The 21,748-nt window shown below is 48.2% G+C and overlaps 1 protein-coding gene across 5 annotated transcripts in view; it reads right to left on the bottom strand.

Moving 5' to 3' along the window:
- MAST4 (microtubule associated serine/threonine kinase family member 4) overlaps positions 1 to 21,748 on the bottom strand; it is a 2,307,007-nt gene that overhangs the window by 205,562 nt on the left and 2,079,697 nt on the right. For all 5 annotated transcript variants that reach the window (XM_069627380.1, XM_069627381.1, XM_069627384.1 and 2 more), the window contains 2 exons: positions 20,960 to 21,027; positions 10,688 to 10,773 (listed from right to left, as the gene is read on the bottom strand). In XM_069627380.1, coding sequence (XP_069483481.1) covers positions 10,688 to 10,773; positions 20,960 to 21,027 — 154 coding nt within the window. The remainder of the gene's footprint in view (positions 1 to 10,687; positions 10,774 to 20,959; positions 21,028 to 21,748) is intronic.

Raw genomic sequence — 21,748 nt, 5'->3', positions numbered from 1 at the left:
TGTCCTTAGTTGTCATCAATAGCGGTAGGGTGGGTTAGGGTTAGTTTGGGACAGTGGACTGATTCTTTTAAGACATTCACTAACGACTGATGAGTACTTTAGTTTAGCTAGGTAGGGAATACCCTATAGCTATAGGGGAAGATAGGCATTTACCTTTTTCTTTTAATAAACACACATTAAGCAAATGTCGAGTGTTTCTTCTGACCCGCCACATAATGTATAACAGCTGGTGAGTGAGCATCTCCTTTCACTTTTCATGGCCAGTTCATGGCAGGAGGCAAGGAGACACTGTGATTATTTCATGAGCTCAAGGGAAAAAAAACAAGGCTAAAAAGTGTGATGGGGCACTTTCCAGTACCTTAAGACTGTGAAAAATCTAAAAGACATTGTCCTGGTAGCAGACATCAGATGAGTTTGGGATTTTGCTCAGAGAGTGGACACTGGACTTAACACCTACCCTGAACATTCTTCAACTCTGCTACTCCACCCCACCCATTATACCGGGATCTCCTTTTAATCTTAATTTCCTGTCCCAGCAAGTTCCTCCCCTGCTTCACCATGATTTGTATTTATTTATTGATGATTTGTTATTTGACAACTTCAACCATTCACTTTGTGGCTTTGAAAGTGGAAAATAAAGGTGTGTCAACACCTCTGCATGTTGTGCATGTTCTGTGGTAGCCACCCGTGAAATACTAAAATAAATATCAATTTTAAAAAGGCCGAATAACCGGCTTAATATGCTGCACTTTAGAACCACGCATAGGGGTTATGGTGATACACTAAACAGTACAATAGTGCTTTTGTCTTGGCTCCACTTCTTTAGTCCAAGCATAAGCCAATGGAAGACACAAGGAGGGAAAGAAGCAAGGTTGTGGTTAGGGAACATACTTGGAAGTCAATTTGCAGTACTGAACTCAATGTTGGCTTCTATGACTTCTTTTTGCACGTGAGAAACAAAGTGCAGTTGATCAACAAATGCTTTATCTGTGTTTCGAAATTGATATTTCCACCTCTGCTAGCCATTGGTAGATGTGCTTGCTACCATAGTAGTTTCAAACAGATTCATAAAGCAGCTCGTGCAAAGAGGAAAGTAACAATATAAATGCAATTTAGAGTGATTAATGTATGTCAAGAAGAATTGCAATTTTAAATGCCTTAAACAAAATGACGAATGGAAAAATTAACAATGAACATTGCTCAATAACATTTATCTCTGCCAACAGTATGTGTTTCAACCTGCAATAAACACCCAAGGAACAAACTATGCCTATCTGCAAATGGAATATGGATCCCAGAATAATTAAGGTAAACTAATTTCCCCCTAAATGCAAGCATTCGTAGATGCTTCACATCATTTTCCATCTTCTCCCACTACAACACTAAAAGAGAAACCCTGCTATATTAATGCAAGGTCGCCAACCATTCAGACATTCGCCAACAGAGAATGGGTCTCTTTCTCTCAGACTTGCCTTCACTATACAGGGGAAATTGGGCGTTAGTAAAGAAGAATTCGGAATTAGAAACATGTTTTATTAGTCCAACAATGATTATATAATTACATGCACATTTCTGAGTTCAAATATTTTACTGATGGGCACAGGATAGGGTATGAAATAACAAGCAGAGAAGGGATGGCCAGAAATGTACGACTGTACAAGGCTGATGATATCAATACATGCATTTCCTTTGCTCGGTACAATTGCTGAGCGTTCAATTCATCACACGACCCAACGGCGGACGAGCACAGACAAATTTAAGGCAACAACCTTGGAGACTACTAGGAGCAGGGAGGATTTAGCACTGCTCACCTCTGACAACCCAGGTTCAACTGGGCGCGCGAGTTACTTATCTACAATGAATACACAAATAGAAACTAAGGCCACACACCCACCAGCCTTGAAAAAGACCTGTATGGTCTAAACACGTGTCAGCACCACCTGTTTTGAACAACATCTAATCAAATAAAATCAAGAAGAAACAGTGAACTTTGTGGACTCTACTTCTCTACTCACCTGAGTAAAGACCAAAGGAAGAATCCTATGTATATGCAATCCAGCGCACACGCCAAATGAGTAGAAACTAAAACCAAATTTCCATTCAATTCATCAGTATCTAGCTTTTTTTATTTTTTAAAAAGGACAATTTTGACTGCTCTACAACCCTTCCGACTAGAGCTTGCACATATTCACACAGCCAAGGTTGTTGGATCTTGATGTGCATGATCTACAAAGCCACAGTAGTTAGCTCAATTAAAAGTACTCACTATTCATGACATCCATATTTAGACAGCTGGAGCTACTCTCTTATGGGATGCAATTCATAAAATATTTCAATACGGATGTCCTTTTTCTACATTTGAGTTTTGTGATTTTATTAGTAAAAAATCAAGTACATCAAACACCTTAAACATCAAGTACCTGGGAGTGATCTATAACAGCGCAATAGAAGCCCCGGCCCAGGAACTATTGAAGGCCAAAGTACAAAAGTGATGGCAACACAAGATCGCCTAACAGACAATAGATTTGGTCGATTTTCGACCGTTGGGCTAATTAACTTTTATAGAAGCAAAGTAATCCCTATGTTAACATACAGAGCCGACGGTATGATCCACATGCCATCAAAAATATGGCCAATACTGGAAGGCATCTTCTGGAGAACTGTCTTGAACCACCCTAACTGTGCAGCAACAGTCCGGATTCAAAACAAACTTGGCCTGTCCTTTCTTGCGGTCACAGTTGAGTGGAACACCCAGAGTCAGTTCCACAAAATTCTACCACCTTCTACCGCACCGATATTTGGAATAATATGTGACGAACTGTTAAAAAGGACAAACACTGTGCTAAACACATGGGTTCATAAAAGAAGAGCAGCACTAGATGACATCAGATACTCAGTACAAGACCTCGTTACGAACCCTCTGAGACTAAAGAAAAAGCTCTTGGAAAAGGACTGGATAGATACAACTGATGAAGCAAAGAAAAACAGCCTAAACATGAACCTACCTTTGGTGGACATAAAACTGAATCACTGCACAGGATACCTAAAAAGATTCCTGGACAGAACATAGAGACATCTTTCTTCGAATGAGGTTAAACCTCCTGGCAACAAATGAAATAAACCACATTCGCGATTCCTCTGTCTCTTGAGCATGTGTGTTTTTTTATCCTCCAATCCATCACCAAGTGCATTTTGTAAATGTGTCCCTTAACAGCCACCTCCGCCTCACCCTCCCTCACACTCATAGCCTCCCCAACTTCAGCTATGTAGATCCTCCACCCCCACCCCCAAAAACTAACAAAACTATGAAACATTGCAAAAGCACTCGCATGGAGGGCGGCAGTTACTGCAGTGAGTGGGGAGCATCTAGCGCCTGTGGCCAAGCGCTCCAACAAACCAATGTTTGTTCAGTATGTGACAGCGATGGCCGATGGATGCCATTAGCCCATAGTAGACGGATCCATTCAGGCTGGCGACTGCGTTCAGTCTGTGAAGTCTCAGGCACGCTGCAGCTTGGCGACAACGGGATCTGTGCTTGTATAAATGCTGTTGCCTCCTCAGGAAGTTTGAAGAAATAAGTCTTTGTTATGGTGGATGTGGCATCTTGCAGGGAATAGCATGGCATACGCAGTATTGCGCTCCCCGAGAAGTTTTTTACTCCGAGAAATGTTCGCCTCTCCTGTTGGACCACCACATGTAGTCCCGAAAGATAGGCACGACGCTTGAGCCACTCTTGAGTTCTTGTTTCTCGCAGGCACCACGTAGTACCAGGTTTCTATCACAATAGTTCATCAGGCAAGTTATTATTGGCCTCGGGTAATGACCGGGTTTAGGCTTCGCTGTTAATGCTCTGTGTGCTCTTTCAGTCATGAAGAGTGAGGACATCCCAGGATCGCCCAGCAAGTCTCTCAGCAGGTCTTCGATTGCTTTCTCCATATTAACTATGAGCACGTTTTCCAGAACCCCTATGATGCTCATTATTTCTGCTTGACCTTGACTCCAAATGCTCACACTTAGCCTTTACTTGTTTCATGTTCTTGGTGAGTGTTGACACCACCTCCTGCAGCGACGCCACCATGTCCTCAATATTGTGTATGCAGTATTCAGCCTTTGTTATACGCTGGGTTTCCTTCTCCATTTGAGCGCGGATCGTGGGGACGTTGGCCGTCATCCCATCCAGCTTGTCATTGATCGAGGCAAATCCTCGTTGCATGGAGTCCATCATGCCTTGTAGGTCAGTGGGCGCCGATACATGTGTTCGACTGCTGGTGGTGGATCGCTGGACATGCTGCCAGTAGTCTCTGTGGTCCTCAGGCTGAGTTTGGTGAGCCAGTCTATCATGCCCCCTTTCTTCCGAGCCTTCTGACATTGCATCCACTTCCTCCTACCCTCGTGACTCAGGTTCGACCCGGGCTCTGGCACGCCGGGTACTGTAGAGGCCATTTAAGTCTTAGTATGTCCAGATGGGACCCCCGGGCATCTACTTCCACTGGGCACAGGTGATACAGATAGACGGTGCCCTGCGGGAACGTGCAACTCCTTATGCCTCAAGATGGCCGCAGAGCCGATACGGCGGCAGGCAATTGCTCGGGGTCCGTCTGCAGTGACATACAGTTTATGCTGCAGCATTCGCATATAATTGGTAGCACTCTCACTTGGGTACCCCGGTGGCGGCGCTTTGTCCATGGCCTCCTGTGTTGTCCTGCGAGGTCGTGCCGGTCCGTTGACATGTTCACTGGGTTCAGGAGACTTGTCCGATCATTTTGGGAGTGTCTTCTGATCTCTCCCGCCTTATTGTCAATCCCGGTGGTGGCCCTTTTGATAGTGTACGCCCGGAGGGTTATATGCAGCAGTTTGCTCCGACAGGAGCTCCCTCACACAGGTGCTTCCGTCGTCCCTCAGTTGCCCATCAGCCTCTGTGTGCGACCTCAATTATTTCAGTACCAGAGTGCCATTTGCTTTCGGGAGCATTGCCAGAGTTTCCATGACTACCAGCCTCCAAGTATCTTGGGTAGAGGTGTTATTTCATCCGCACAAACCATGTATAATTATTGAAAAGTCCCCAATTGATACAGAGATCAAGCATGGTCCGCCATCTTGGCTTGTCGCACAACAGCGCCCCCCCCTTCCGCTTCTCTTTAAATACCAAAGTGTTCACCACAATGTTCAAGGCACCTTCTCTGGGATTTGAGTTTATACATTTCCATACCCTTTTAAATGTCAGGATACCCTTCCCCAAATTCAATACAGTTTCTTGGTAGCAAGTCTCAGGGTTCTCTTCCCCAAGATCAATGTCAAAAGATGTCACAAAAAGAAGCTTGAAGCTTTGCCTTTGAACCCAATTCCAACTATTCTTCACAGTTCAGAGCTCCCGTACCCAAACCTTTTATGCATCAATAGTAGTCTTCCTCTTGACACAATAGCAGATTAGTATATAGGGGTTATATGGTCTTGGTGCAGTTGTTGAACAACACGGTCCACCCATTACAGGTAATGCAAATAGGGGCCTTGAGTTATCTTTGTAGCAGATCAATTAGGGATTCTTTGGTCTGGCTGCAGTTATTGGACCACAAGATCCACCCAATGCAGGTCACGCAACCAGGAATCTTAATTGCCCTTTAAATATGCAATAAACAAGTGGCTTCTCAAAGGCCGCTTCAAAGACGAACAGTTTCTCAGGCTTGATTTCAACTTTGCAATTAGAGTTCTTCATTCACTTTTAGTTTCTTGTTTTCTTTAAGTACATGATTAAACATCAGCTGAATATTATCAGATTTTCTTTTTCATTCAGTCCGTTTTATAAGGTCAGCAGATTTGCTGCTTTCATTCAATTTGGTATTCAATATGAGCAGTTTATGCTTTTTCATTCAATTCGGTATGCAATATTAGCAGTTTGTTTTCTCGCGTCAGCCACCTTTCGCTCCTTCATTTAACTTCACAGCTCCACTTGTAATGCCAGTATTTATTCCCTTGGTTCTGTTTGCAACCTGTTTCCCGCCTGGAGCGCCCCGGTCTCTGGGTAGTTTTCCCAGCACTTACTGGTTGCAAGCATCTTCCTCCAGTGGTCCTCTCTGGCCACTGCTTCAGCTTCTGCAAGCCCCGTTTGCGTAGGGACAGGAGTTCAGTCAGCGTTGGCGAACTCAGTGCCTCTGCGAGGCCGGTTGCAGCGTTCCTGGCGTTTATGCCTCGCTGCAGTGCCTTTTGCTCCCACTTCATGCGGTAGGGCTTTCTTCTTCGTAAGGGAGGCTTCCTTTAGTTTGGGAGTGACTGCCGGCGTCTCGTCTTGGGTTCCACCACGGCTGCCTGCTTTTATACACCTGTGGTCCTTCAATGGGCTACAGGTTTATTCCATCAGTCAATTTTGATTAAGAGTCCCTCCCTAACTTTCATACCTTTCATTCATCTTATTCGTCCCAGTACCTAAGTGCTGAAAGTGAGTTTTGTCCATTACTCTTTGTTGCTTCTTCCTCGCCTCAGTACCCGCATGGGGAGAACGTGTGGTGTTAATTATTTCTGGATGTCTCAGTATCAAAGTGGGGAGAGTGTGTGGTGTTCCCTACTCTTTGCTGTCTCTTCTTTGTCTCACTACCAGAGTGGGGAGAGTATGTCCCAAGAAAGGAAAGAACCTACAATAACCCATAAATATGGGGAGAGGAATAGATTGGTTGACATTAGGAAAAGGGGGATACCATGTCTCCCACTCTCAATCCCCTCAAGGACCCCCCACCCAGGTGATCCTCCCTCGCTTGTCCACCCCCAGGGCCTTTTCCTGGCCACGTGCATAGAGGATGCAAGGGAAGTAGGAGTGAGACTACCCCCAGGATTATCACAGGACATAGAGGAGCTCCAGAGACTGATTACCAAGTTCATCTGGTCAGGCAAATGCCCTTGTATATCTACAAAGGTTACAATGAAAGCCCTGAGCATGGTGGGTTGGGAGTCCCGTCGATCTGAATATACTTCCTGGAGACACAGTTGGCCCTGTTATTAGAGTGGCCAACAGAAATGAGAACCTCAAAGGGGAAGTAGATTGAAATGGTGGGACTAGTACCCCCCAAACCCCACCCCATTGCAGGTACTCCTGTTAGTAGGAAAGGCAGCTGGACAGCCTGCAAACAACAGCCTGTACATTACAGCACTGGGTCACACAGAATCTGAAAGATTTAGGTACACGCAGGTGAGACACTGAATTACAAACCCAACTGTTAAAAGGGCGGCTACCAGAGCCTCGGTAGGACTAGAACTCATGGTGCAAGAAGGTAGAAGGTCTCTCAATTATACACGCTCTTAGAGAAACCAAATAAAGAAGGTAAACTCCCCTATATGCTTAAAATGGTAACGAGAAATAGGCCTAGAGGTTTCAGATGAGTCATGGTACAGGATTTGGCATAGAACTCACAAGAGCTCTAGATGCAATCAAATTAAAGAAGGGGCTATTAAACTGTGACCAGCAAGGCTTCACAAAATATCCCCAAACTCTTGCAACCACTGCTGGTTGGGCTGTGGGGACAAGGGAGACATGATACTGTGAGAAACCCGAAGGTGTCTCCCTGACTAGTCCCCGGGTATCTGTCATGTAGGTGGCCAGGACACGGCCATCGCTATTGGATCCAGTTCCTGGGGGTGGACCAGTGAGGGAGGATCCTCAGAGAGTGAAAGTGGGACACTGACAGGTAAGACGCGGTATCCCCCTTCTTGTAACACTTTTTCACCATCCTACCATGTAGGATACTCAAACACTCTCCCCTCCCCCCCTTTTCCCGACACAAACTCGCACACCACGAAAGATATCGGACAAACACCAGAGCCGTTTACCTGACATGTCCCAACAAAAGGGTCAGGCAAAGTCAGGCAATTGACCAGAATCACAAACACCTGACAGCCCTTTCCCTTCCCCACAGGGATAGAAGGTGGAGTACGAGAACACAATATGAGCAAGGCAGACCGCACAAGCAGAGAGCTAACTCAGAATGGCAGTTCAAGAGGAGGAGAAAGAGGGTGCAAACCGAGAGGGTGACAAGGAGAGAAGCGCTCTTGCCCTTCCCGTGCCAGGCCTGTGAAACCTCCACAGAAGGAATCGTAAAACCGTGAACAATAGTCAGCGTGTGTTACAGCAGATGTCAACGGTACACAGGGCCCTCCTCCACTGATGACCAAGCCGGGGAGAGCCGCTTGCCACCGTGGTGCTGCCGTTGACTCCAGAGACAAGAAAAGCCAAGCAGTTCATCACAGCCGGTGAGTCGAGGGGAGAGCTGATAAGAAATCGAACTGTGCTGAACGAAAGTAGCAAGCGGCTAATTGAAGAAAGTACAAAGAACTGTTAATGTGAGAGCGGAAAAACCAGCTACAGAGGAGTCAGGCACCACGTGGGTGCTCACTCAGGAATATCTGGGTGATTACCATATTCTTGAAACTACTGTTACCAGAAGGCTTTGGGAAAGGCGCGAGAAGAGGGTCAAAGTGGTCGTATGGGGGTCTAGCAAAATCCTTTGTACAGTCCAAAGTCTTTGACCAGAAAATGAGGGTAAAGCTATAGGAAATGAATCCCATACTGTGTGGTTTGCAAAAGTTGGCAAGAGTGAACCCGACGGAGGGATGCCAATGAAAAGGGGGAAAAGTCTGAAGTCCCAGTACACAATGTGTTGACAAGAGTGAACCCGGCAGAGGGATGTTCAGTGTACTGTTTAAAAAGACATTAAGATTTGTGAATGTCACCGAAGAGATTATTTTGAGAAGCCGTAATGAACCCGATGGAGAGAGGCTGAATTGAGAAGGGTCTGAGCCAAAAAGCCCGGGACCCGGGGGTGAAAAGCCATCATTCACCAATCCGTGAGTGCAACAGAGAAAGTCTTTTGAATACATGACATAGTGAACCCAACGGAGGGAGCCTGATATTCGAGAGGGGTCTGAGCCCGGAAGAAGGGGACCCAGCAGTGAAGAGCTGGGTCTGAGTCCAGAAGAGGGGGAACAAGGGGTGTAGAGCTATCACCCAAGTATAATCAGAGAAGAACTTTGGAACTTTTGTTTACCTTTTGTTTATTATTTTGAACCTGTCACACCCACAGAAGTAAGAAAACTAACTACCAAAGGTCCTGATATCGCTAAGAACTTTTGATGGATCTGAGCCCGGAAGAGGGGGACCAAGGGGTGAAAGGCATAATCCAACGTACAAGCAGAGAGGAACTTTGTTTATTATTTTTGGAAACCATTAGGTCCTCAAAGGCAAGAGACTGATTTTGTAGAAAAGAGGATTAACCACCATAGGCTCCGATAATGGAGAGCAGAACTGTTGGCTTTTGCTGGGAAATGGGAAAGCTCGAGCGTGTGCTCCGAAGTCCGGCCTTGTCCTTTGCTCAAAACATGGGCCAGGGAGACCCCTGGCTAACACATCCTGACTTATCATTTGTGAACATTTCTTTCTTTCCTGTGAATGCTAACCCACACTCTTTGTTGGTATTTAGCATACGGATTGGCAATAGGTTTTTCTTAGTATAGGCCCTTTTTATTTGGCAAGACTCCACTAGGACGGCCTTATTATTATTTGATGGTCGTAGCTTGCTCCCATCTTAGATTTAGGTTTAGATTAGGCGTGTCTGTCTTTATTGTTGCCACCATGCGTTCCGTACAATACACATGTTGTGGACTTGCCTGGTGATACAAGCTTATTGGAAATAGGTCCTGGCAAGGGTAAGAGAAATCACGGGGGCCAGCTTCTCTTATGCCCCGTTGAGATCCTTTTGGGGGATGTCCCAAGGGATGGCACATTTCCTTCTTCGGGCCCTTGGGCAACACTCCTCGCTCAATTACTGCTTGCAGCTAAAATAACCAGGGCTCACTTCTGGAAGCGCAAGAGGGCCCTTCAATATAATATTGGTGGATCAAGGTATGGGACATACTGCCAATGGAAAGGATTATGACACTACTGACCAACACCATCCCCTGGTACACCTGGATGTGGTCTCCATTTATAGAACACGTGAGGGATAGGGAAGCTGCACTATTGCACTGTATATGCTCCAACTCATGCGACACCTATACCTGGGCTAGCGGATCCTGTGGGAGGGCACTGATGAGGTGCACTTGGAAAAGACTTTGGTTGTGTGGACTATTATCTGTCTAGGGGTAACAGGACCACAGAGGTCCTCAACTACATACCTTAATAGGATAGGATATGCTCAATGGGTAATGCTCTTTTGCTGGAAATGCTCATCTTGCTGCAAGTTCTTTTTGTTCCTTTGGGGGAAAGAAGGGGATCTAAGTCGCACTTATCACTTTCCAACGTTGCATAGTGGTACATGTTATGCTGATGGAAATAAAGTTTATAAAAATAATAAAATAAAATTATTTAAATAGGCTCTTAACTGTCCTTATTTTGTCAGAAAACAGAAATGAAGACAGTTGACAAAAAAGGACTGCTGACACTGTCGTAATGGCAGATCAATTACGCTACTTAATAATTGCAAAGTTATATCAACACATGGATCGGTAAATAACCTCATTTTGACTGAATCAGAATCCAACATCCCCTTGGATAATACTGCTTATATAACTTACCCGTCTAAATATTCTGGCTGGTATTATTTTTCACATATATATATAGAGCTGTGTGATAATAATTTAATACGAAATATTACACAATAGTTTGATCACAAATCGTTATAATGCTGCACTTAGATTAGTAACTTACCCATACGCTCCATTGCTAATCAATTTCATAGTTTCAAAATCAATTTCACAAGGCTTTCTTCTTAGTTTAAGAGAGGTGTTGGAGATCTGTATAGAAAGGACAAACACACAACAAAGAATGTTCATAATCCTCAGATGAAGGTGACCAAAGGAAGCTCGGAGCAAATCTCTGAAATAGAAATGTATCTGGGACATGTTTAAACAGAATCTAAAATACAATGGAGCTAATTAATTTGCTACAGAACGATAAACAACATTAGGCGGATACTTAGAAACTGTAAGAGCAGTCACATGGCATGAAAGTTACACATAGTGTGAACAAAATATATCTGTTTGACCTTGCATGTGTGGAAACATGTTTCTGAATCACTATACCTATACATAATTCTGGTAATCTACCCCCAATTATTTAACAGTATAGTTATGTGAATGGTACCGTCTTGGTCCAAGCCCCTCTGGCCAACCTTCTCCTCTTCGATAGACGCTTCCTGCACCGCATCAATTTCCTTTCTTCTCCTGCTGTCCCCTCTCCCCCCTCCACGGCTTCCTCGCCTTCCCTTGCTGCCTCCTCCTTGGCTACCTTGCCCTCTCCTCCTTCCCTTTCTGTCCACCCCCCCAGGCTTCCTCTACACCTCCGCAGGGCTTACCTCTGATTTGTACCTCTACCCAGAAGTCTTTCAAGGAAGGAAACCTTCTCCATATTGCCACTCTAAAATCTCGCTCAGCTGTCAAACACTCCTCTGACATCTGCCACCTTCTGGAGGAACTTGGCCTCAATGTCCTCGGTCTCACCAAAACATGGTTCACGGGCAGCTCTGTCACAAGCTTTGACACTCTCCTCCCTGACGGCTACAAGATCCTCTCCGCGACCAGGTCCAACTGCTCTGTAGCCCTGATCTTCCCTGAGTGGATACCTGCCTCTGTCATTCCTACGCAGGCCTACTCCTCTTCCAAATGCCTCGTCTGCAGACTCTCTCCCTCTCCTAGCCATTCCCTTACTAGAGCTACTATCTATCGGCCACCTGGACAGATCTCCCCGTTCCTCTCTGAGTGGGCAGACCTCTCCTCTTTCCTCCTGGTCTCGACCACTCAACTCCTCCTTTTTGGAGACTTTGAACATCCACCTGGATGCTCCCTGTCCTTCCTCTGGACCCTTTTGCGACCTTTGCGACTCTCTCGCAGTTCTCCCCTCTGGCCCGACTCGCTCTGAAGGGCACACTCTGGATGTTCTGATCTCCTCCGACCTTCCCCTTTCTATCCCTCTCACCACTTCACTCCACTCTCCTGGAGTGATCACTTTCTCCTTTCCTCCCACCTCACCCTCTCTACCCCTCAGGCCAAGCCAACTCCATCACTGCCACCCACCTTCTCGTTCATCCGACCCATGAAGCGTGTCTCAGTTGAGGCTTTTACCACCACTTTCTCACCCCCTCTACCCCTTTGGCTGACTCAAACCTTGACACAGCCCTTTCCATGCTCCACTCTGCTATATCTGATACACTCGATGTTCTTGCCCCTGTCATGAGGATCCGCCTGCAGCCAAGAGCAAAGTGCAACTCCTGGTATGACTCAGACCTCATCACCCTTAAACGCAAGTGCAGGGTGGCTGAGAGGAAATGGCATGCTTCATGTGTGTCCTCTGTCAAACTGGCCTGCCGCCAGCTCCAAGGGCAGTACCGGCTCTCTGTCCTCACCAAGAAGAGAGCTCACATCCAAGCCTGCATCACTGCGGCATCTAACAACTCAGCTGAACTCTTTAAAATCTGTAAGGAACTGGCCAATCCTGCCGCAGTCTCTACCTCTTCTGTCCCTTCCCAGGCCCTCTTCAAGGCACTGGCTTCTCCTTTCATCTTTAAAACTCAGGACATCCTGTCCTCCCTCTCCTCCTCTCCCTACTCCTTGCTCTTCCTCTGGCCCTTCTTCAGCCACCTCTCCTGCCTCCTTCTCTGCCTTTCCCCTGTTCTCCCCATGACCAGGTTTCTAGATAAGTCCAATCTATGAAAGTCTCGTCAAAACAGGTTCATGCCTGTTCCGCTAAAACGATCAAGGACCACATTGACTCCCTGGCTCCTGCCCTGGCCGACTTCTGCAACCACTCCATCACCACTGGAGCACTCCCTTGTACACCCTCTTCTTAAGAAACCCCCTGCCGACCCATCCTGCCCGGCTAACTATCGCCCAATCTCCATCACTCCTTTCCTGGGCAAACTCTTGGTAAGGCTGGCCATCTCCCAGCTCAATATCCACACTGAATATGTTGGCTGTCCCCAAGATCATCACTCTGGCTTCAGAGCTGCCAGAAGCACGGAAACTTCTCTACTGAACATCTGTGAAGACATGCTGTCCAACCTTGATTGCAACACCCCCAGTGTCCTCATCTTCCTTGATCTCTCTTCTGCCTTTGACACAGTCAACCATGCCATCCTGCTCAACCGTCTCCGTGATATCCTGGGGATAACTGATCAGGCCCTGGCGTGGCTGTCTTCTTTCCTCTCTGACCAACCCTCCCACGTTCTACTTGCGTCCTTCCTCTCCTCTATCTCTATCTCTACCTGTTGTGTTCACCTCGGGTCCAACCTCTCTCCCTGGCTGTTCAACCAATACCTGGCACTTCTTGCCCACAGCCCAAGGTAAATCGCCAATGATCTCTGCCTTAATGCCAGTAAGACCGAGATTCTCATCGGCACACCAGCTCCCTCCTTTCCTTGTACTCTCTAGCCGGCCTCTCTTGGCCCTCATCCTGCTCCCACCTGTGAGCCTAAAAATCTCTGGGTCATCTTCGACTCCACACTCTCCTTTTCTCCTCACATCTCTGACGTCTCGAAGAAGTCACGTTACCAGCCTCTTTCTAAATCTGCCTGCTTCTACTCTCCGCCCTCTGCAACTCAACCAGAACAGGACTGCAAAACTTGTCCTTGGCCTCAATCCCAGGGATCGTATCTCTCCAGGACTGAAATCTCTGCACTGGCTCCCAGTGGCTGCGAGGATTAAGTTCAAAACCCTCTGCATTGTCCACAAGGCCGGCACTTGTGTATAGGCTTATTAGAAAATGCCATATCATAGTGGTCCTCACAACTGTAAAATGATGCGTTGAGAGTTTACATGGGGTGATGAATAACAACATTCATTGAATAAGACCAAAAATACAATTGAAGCCAGTGAATAAATAAAACAAAAGTGCAAACATGAATAGTTGGGGCCCAAAAACCAGTGGAAATTCAGAGACCAGCCAGTAAATGGCATAGTAAGAAGTAGACAGTGTATGCACTAGACTAAAAACATACCATGCTACAACAATAGGGTGGCCAGAGTCATGGCCTCAGCGAGAATTCGAGGAAATATCAACCCACTGTCAATAAAAGTATGGGGACATTACTGGCAAGGGATATGTGCAGGGGAAGGTACAGGCTAATATCAGATGCATGGGCGCAGCAGCCTCAGCCTTTTTTGTAGCCTGGCTAAGCTGAAAGCTCAACTCAGCAAACGTTCAAAGCAGTAGTTATTGGGGAGGAGAGGCGTCCGAGTACAACAATCACAATGCAAAACATTCAAGATATATAAAATGTGTCGTCCACACAAAGGGAAGGAACCATTAAACACTTCATAGAGACAAACCATGCAAAAACGGCACGATGAAAATGTAAGATTAGTGCACACAAAAAGATGTCAATAGACAGATTGCCTATGAATAAAGCAGCAAACGTCAACATGAAAACACAGGCAGAGAAACAATGAAAGGAAACCAGGACTTAAATCAGATGGAAACCCCAAAATGTGTGGTCACGAGTGAACAAACGCACACAGGCTTGAGACAGCAAGGGATGCATCGAGAAACTCATACTGAAAGATATAAACAACAGTTTAACACAGGGCCCGAGGCCTAAAAAACAAAGTGGGGTTACTCTAACATAGACAATGGGAAGTGACATCACAGGAAGTAAACATATCCCTAAGCGAAATATGAACAGGTTATTAAATTTGTCTTTCCTAATTAAAGAAAGTGCATAAGCAGTTGCTAGGAGAACAGATGTTCTTGCAACATTGCTGGCTATGTATAAAAGGCACGCCACTTCATGTCACATGTAGTAGAATATCATTTTACTTTGAGGAGATTCTTGTGGTTTAGTCACTAACCTTAGAAAGAGCGTACAAACGGGTGCACCAATTTGAAAATACACAGGGGCTGGCGTCTCCCCACTGAAAAAAGTGGGCGTACGCAACACGACTTGTGCCCTGGTCTAACATCTCGACACAATGAGAAGGGGGGCTCCAGGGGGGAACGCGAAGCGTTTCCCCCCGGGGACTTTTTTGGCGCTGCACACAGCCAGCGAGTGGCCGTGAAGGGCAGAGCGCCTCCCCAGGGTATTTACCGAGCCTACCCTGGTAGTTAGCGGGGCCTACAGGTGCGTGTTAGTGGGGTAGGAAGAGGAGGGTTGGTAGTGTGGTCGGGCAGGTAGGTTAGTATATATAAAAAAAAAAATAATAATATTTAATTGGTAATAAGTAGGGGAACGTTAGAAGGGGTGCCGTAGATAAGACACCCCCCCTTTTTTGTCCTACCGGCGGGTCCCGCGTTGTCTAGGCTTCAGCGTTGGGTAGCCTTGGGGTCGGCGTCGCTAGGTCCTCAGGGGGTGCTGTGGGGGAGTTTCTGGGCAGGCGCTTCTGTCCCTCGTAGGGGCCGCGGAGTGGTGGTAGGACCCGGTGTTGGCGCCGCTTCGTTTCGGGTCTTCTTCCCGGGGCGCTGGTGCGGGTTGAGGCGGGGGTGGCCGTGGTCTGAGCCCGTGTGTTTCCGGGCTCGCTTGGCGTGCGCGCGGTGACAGGCTGCTGCAGGTAGTGGGCAGTGCTGTCCCCTTAAAGGGACCGCTCCCTTTTGCTGCCAAGGAGCCCAGGGCACTGCGGTGTGGCGGGTTGGCCACCAGGGGCGGGCGGCAGAATAAAGAAGAGGGGCTGGGGTGATTATAAAAAAAATAAATAAAAAAAAAATAATACATAAAGAAAATAAAATAGAAAGAAATAGATAAAGGAAGAATAAAGGAGTAGGATAAAAGGGGGGGGGTTTGGGGGTTCTCAGCTCTAGAGGTAATTGGGTCGGGGGCCCTTTGGGGGGTCTGCGCGCAGGGTATTTAAGAGTGGTGGGGGAGGGGGTTTCGCTCCAGGCCCAGGGGTCGTTGGCGAGGGGGGGATATAAAAAAATAAAAATAAATTGGTGGGTTTCTTTTTGCTTTTCTGTTAGAGATATTAAGGTTGTAGGGTCCAGGGGTTATTTCCCCCTGGGGTATTTTACGTTTAGCTCAACTTCGTTGGGGTTTCTCCTCTATTTGGGGCCTTGTTTTTCCACGGGTAGGTCCTGGCTCGGGGGCTCAGGTAGCGGGGAGCGGCAAAGGGCGTAGTGTGGTGCACCAGTAAAGGTTGGGGCAAGATGGTAGGGCAAGCTGCAAGCAGGGAGGTGTTGGTGGATGCGAGGGCGCTGAGGGAGGCCTTGGCCATAATTAGCAGGGCAACTAAGGCCCAGCTTGAGGGGGCGGTGGGGGAGGTCACGGGTGAAGGGCAGACAAGTGGGGGTAGGACGCAGCGGAGAGCGGCAGCTGATGGGGCTCTCGCGGCAGTGGTGGCTTGCGCCCCCGCAGCAGGGAGAGGGGAGGCTTGGGAATCCAGGGGCAGGGAGAGGAGGAGGGAAATAGACAGGAAGGCGTCCGGGGAAGAAGGAATTTCGGGTGAGCAGCCACGTGGGGAGGGAATGGGGGATAGCACTAAGGGAGCAGCGAGTGTGCAAAGGGAGGTGGCTCAAGGGAACCACGGTGGGGCTGTGGTGGAAGGGCAGAAGGGAGTGCGGGGGCAGCGGGGAAGAGGGGGGAAATACCTAAGGAAGAGTGCGGGTGGGAGAAGGAGAGGGAGGTCCCCATCAATTGTGGTGGAGAGGGCGGGGTGCGGAACGGCCCCCCCGGGTAGGGCGAGTGCAGGCGGAGGGCGCTGCGCAGCCTCCGCTGGTCATATGGAAATAGAGGGTTTGAGAGCGGCCCCTGCTCAGTCAGCGTACGGAGAGCCTAGAGGGTGCAGCACGGCCCCTAGCAATGAAGAAACCAGGGTGGAGGTCGGAGCTCCTCGCCCGAGAGAAGAGGACCAGGCAGGGGTTTCCACGGCCCCGCCGAGAAGACGTCAAAGGAGTGGCGGGGTGGACACCCCGGGCTCGCAGGAGGATGAGCAACTCGACTGGGGCATGAGCTTGCAGCCACAATGGTATTTGATGGGTGATGAAATGGGAATGGAGGATTATGTGGGGCAGTGGGAGGTGGATGGTTATAGGTTGGCGGGGGTAAGGGGGGAGGAGAGAAGAAGTTGGGCTTGGAATATGGAAAGACAGGTACAGGGGGATCGGGGGGCAAGCGGGAGGGGGAAAGATTGGCTGGGTGAGTCTGCTGACATGTTTTGTCCCCGCAGTAGGAGCCCGATAAGGAAGGAAATGAGGAGCATTGGTGTGGACGCAAGGCAGCAGACGGCGGGTGCAGAAAGAGGTGAGCGGGAAAGGGAATGGTCATCTGCATGGCAGAGAGGGGTCCCTGGAGGGGGGATGGGAAACGAAGGGTCGGGTTTGCAAGGGCTGAGGAAAGAAGTTGGTGTACAGGCCATTGGAGCATTGGGGGTTGAGAAGAGCATTTGCTCGGTGGAGATTCAGACGGACAAGGTGGTGGAGCCTTTGGGGCTCGAGGTGCAAGGGGGAAAAGAAAAGGAGGTTGAAATGAAAGTAAAGGAGAGAAAATTGCCATACATGGGGATAACAAAACCGTTGGGGGCACACTTGATGGCGGCGACCAGGGAAAAGATTCAGGCGGGGGAATTTGTAGATGTTTTTAAATTGCTCCATAGGGAAGTGAGAGCTAAGGAGGGGTCTAAAGAAGAGGAGAGGGAACTGGCTGCGCGTCCAAGGGTACCGGCGACTATTGAGAATTGGACGTCGGCATTTATCAGTTAGGCCAGTGTATATTGTGAAAAATTCCCAGAGCGTTGCGTGGCCCTGCTTAAATATATGGACGTAATTAGGAGGGCGTTCACAAGTTTTGGGGGTTTTGCCTGGGTACGCTATGATGAGGAATTCAGAGCGAGAATGGCGGAGGACAGTCAAGCGGTCTGGGGGGAGATAGACATGGATCTTTGGCTGCAATGGATGGCTCCAACGAGGCCTGCCCCGACTTTGCACACAGCAAGTGGGCTGCCTGTGCCTTACCGGCCCTTTCTTGGGCGGGGGGATGAGGCGGAGGTCAGCCCTCGACCGCATGTTGGGCATTCAATAAAGAAGGCTGCACGAGGTGGATGTGCAAATTTAAACACGAGTGCAGCAGGTGTGCGGGTCGGCATCCGGTTACGGATTGTTTTCAGGCAGGGGACAGTGGGTCAGGGCGAGGAGCGGGGCAAGGGGGTCGGGGGGAAGGACCGCATGCCAGGTAAATTGGGGTGTGCTGGTAGGTCGGGCTCAGTTTGGCGTAAAAGGTGGGGAGAAACAAGGTTTGATAAAAGGTTTTGGGGGCGATTCAAAAGGGGTAGGAGAGAGGTGAGGAGGAAGAATAGTAGGTAGGGGAGGGCCGCAGGGGGTGTAGTTGTGGAAATTGTTAAGGGGTGGTGGCCGTCGTTGCGAGGGCATGGTTGACGGTGGCGAAGCCCTCACGCTTGCCGCACGACAGGGTAAGTAAGCTTCAGGCTGCATGGACGGAGGTGCGGGAGCACCTCTGGTGCAGCAGGGGGAAGTAGGAGAAAGGTCTGCATGGACGGGGGTGCAATAGGGCCCCTGGTGCAACTGGGGGAAAAAAGGGGATCAACGATGCAAGGATGCCGGAAGAGGAATTTATGTGGAATGGTCTGCATGGACGGGGGGTGCAGGTTTGGCCCCTGGTGCAGCGGTGGAGAGGAGTAAGGCAGAGAAGGGGCCTGCATGGACGGGGGTGCACTAGGGCCCCTAGTGCAGGTGGGAAACAGGTGGTAAGGGACGCAAGGAGCTTGAAGATGGCTATATGGAAGGGACCTCATGGACAGGGGTGCACGTGGGCCCCCGGTGCAGGGGGGGCAACGCAGGGCCAAATTAATAGGGTGATGGAAGGTGGGGGGCAAGGGTGAGCAGGAGGGTAATAGTTTAGGGGAAAAGTGGGGGGCCATAGTGGGTTTAGGTGTATTGTCTAAAGGTTAGGTGAAAGGGGTGGAATATAGGGGGACAGGTAGGAGAGGACCTTGGGTGTTTCCGGAGAGGGTTAAGGAGATGGCCAAAAATGATAGGGTACGGAGGAAGGTGTTGCTAGTGGTGTGGGAAGGGTTAGGAAGTTGGAACTCATTCATTTAGGAGGGGTGCAGCATCCGAAGGTAGCAGGCTGGGCTATTCAGAGGAGCAGGGGAATAGGTTGGGACGCGGGGAGTAAGGGAGATACTGGCAGGAGTGTTGCATTTATTAGGATGTTGTTGATTTGCAAGTGATTTTGTAATTTCTTTTTCAGATGCTGCCAGGAGGTACGGTCAGATGTCAAAAAATTTGGTTTTTGGGTCATTCTCGGGTTAAGTGGGTGGGGAAAGAAGTGGAGGATCGTGTTGTTGACAGGCAACTGGGTTGCAGCTATAATTATGTGGTGGTAAAACGGTCTGGGTTAGGGGGGCTGGGCTGGGATCAGTTGCTTCCTATGTGGGCTGAGGGAAAACTAGGGGCCTCCAGTTGGGGGGGGGGGATTAGTCTTGGTAGAAAAAATGAGTTGGTATGGGATATGGGTGTGGCTTTTTTCAGGAAAATAGAAAGGGTTTTTGTTATGGGTCCGACAAGTGTGGCCTCAAGCATCTGTAGGGGGGAATAAGTGTTTGCCACAGAGAGTTGGGAGGGGAGCGAGAAATGAGGGCCCGATAGATCGGGCTAGGAAGGGGATAAACAGAGAGATGGTAGAATTTTGTACATCGGTGTCAGTACAGGTTTTGGAACGTAAGGAGATGGTTTAGAAAGGATTGATAAGAGTTAGAGAGGATGGGTAAGCTGCCCGGTTTGGGGAACAATCATTAGCTGGCGGACTGGAGCTCTTGGCTGGGAGATTGGTTGAGGAGTTGGAGGTAAGAGAATTGGTGGGGGGGGGCAGAAAGAACACCTCGGGGGAGGGTTTTTCTGGTGCCGGGGGCATGGCCCCTTTTGATGTGGGGGGAGGGAAGCACAATGGGGGAATGACACGGGGAAGGATGGGGTGGCCTGTTTGCACAAGCGGGCCACCACGGGGGAACAGGTATTGAGCCTGGAGTGGCATGGCCCCGGGGAGAAAGCGGGACGCCTGGAAAAGGGGTAAAGAGACGGTAGGGTCCAAGGGATAGTTAGGGAGGAAATGGCTTTATTTAATTATGTAATTGTTGGGTAAAATAGGAGAATGTTTAATTATTTAATTGGTTGGTTAAAATATGTCTTTAGTTTGTAAGGCCATGGAGCCAGGTAAGCGTTTAATTGTAAGCTTTGGCCTGTCACATTAAAGCGACCTTTTCCACTTTTAAATGAGTCTGGGTTTTTGTGCAGTAAGCCAAAAAGAAATTAAGAGAAAATGGGAGCAGCCCTGGACAACAAAACGTTAATGAATGTTTGTTTCCACCCCCATAAAATGCAATTTAGAAGAGATATTACACTCTTAAAAGTACTTTAAACTTTATTAACCGTGGTGTGTCAGAAGAACAACAAAGGGGGCTCTGGGAGTCTCTCTACTGGCACGAACGCAGCCCATTGACCTGTTCTTGGGTGGATGTATATGTTTGGAGATAGCTCAGTGGGCGTTACGCACAAGCTACAGATATACAACTCAGAATGCCCAATTGATCACGTCTCTCTTCCCAAGTCCAAAACAATAGTGCAATTGCGGCAGTTACTGCAGCATGTGTAGGGGATTCAGTGCGTTTGTGGCACCTGCTGTTACTAGTTCTTGTTACTATTTTATGGCAGTACTTGCCAACTTTTACATACGGCTTCATAAGAACTCATCACACGCATGAAATCGCCCTCTAAAATACTGCGCATTGTGTTGAAAAAAAACAAATTCAATCTGCTCTGACCCCAGAAAAATACTCACAAAAAGCTCACAGTTTACTAGGCAGACAAGGGTAACGAGGAGCCACGGTACAGCTGCGGGGAATCACTTTATTAAGACTGTCTAATTCCCACAGGCTGCTGAGTGACACAGGGACATGGGCTGCATTTAGCAACATGACAACAGATGGCCTCCTGCCGGCTGATCTTGACCAGACTAAGAAAAAAGTTGAAAAAAAAGATTTCACTTACACTAATGGATTCAACCGTTTCTGGTGTTTCGGCAGTGCCACTGTCATAGCTGGCCAGCTGCGCCATTTCTACAACAAAGGGGAAAATACAATGTGAGCACATTTCATCAACACCTGAAAGCTTCCCAAGCCGGGGCAGTTCCCTGCCCTGTCCACCTTCTACAAAATGATGGTATCAAACTGTGCTGCACCCTCACATCTCCGAGATCTGTAGATAGAGGCCTCGTTATAGTCCCCGGACAGAGATGGTCAGCCGGGGAATGCAGGCGCCTTTTCCATACAGGGAGGAAGGAATCTGGAAAGCTGGGCCAGTGTCTCTGAATCCACTGCCAAGATCATGGGCAAACCATGGCCGAGCATGGATGACCGTGGTTTGCCAACGACCAGGCTGTCAAAAACAAGACACAATTCCATGCTTTTACACTGTCTGTGGATTCGTAAACACTTTTTCTTAACACATCACAGGACTATTCTTGGAATTAGACTGATTTATGCAGCGCTTTGGAGAGACTGATATATATTTACAAATAAAGGACTACTGGAAAGCTTATAGAAAGGGGCTACACGTAGGATGCCATCATGCCTTCAAATACCTTTGCGTGGAAGAAGCAGGAATTAAGAACCGGGTCATCATCTGTGTCCACTGCTGAACATGTCATGCTTATTCAGATGGAAAGTGTTAATACATACCAAGCAACAAGAAATACAATACATCAACTGAAATTACAACATCAGCGCTAATAGTTCAGATACAGGAAAGACAAGCAATATTCCCAATAGGACATGGAAA

This window comes from Ambystoma mexicanum, chromosome 6p (assembly GCF_040938575.1).
Source record: "Ambystoma mexicanum isolate Mex_15411 chromosome 6p, UKY_AmexF1_1, whole genome shotgun sequence".
In the NCBI taxonomy this organism is placed as follows: Eukaryota; Metazoa; Chordata; class Amphibia; order Caudata; family Ambystomatidae; genus Ambystoma; species Ambystoma mexicanum.
This window is presented reverse-complemented; position numbering and strand designations above follow the sequence as displayed.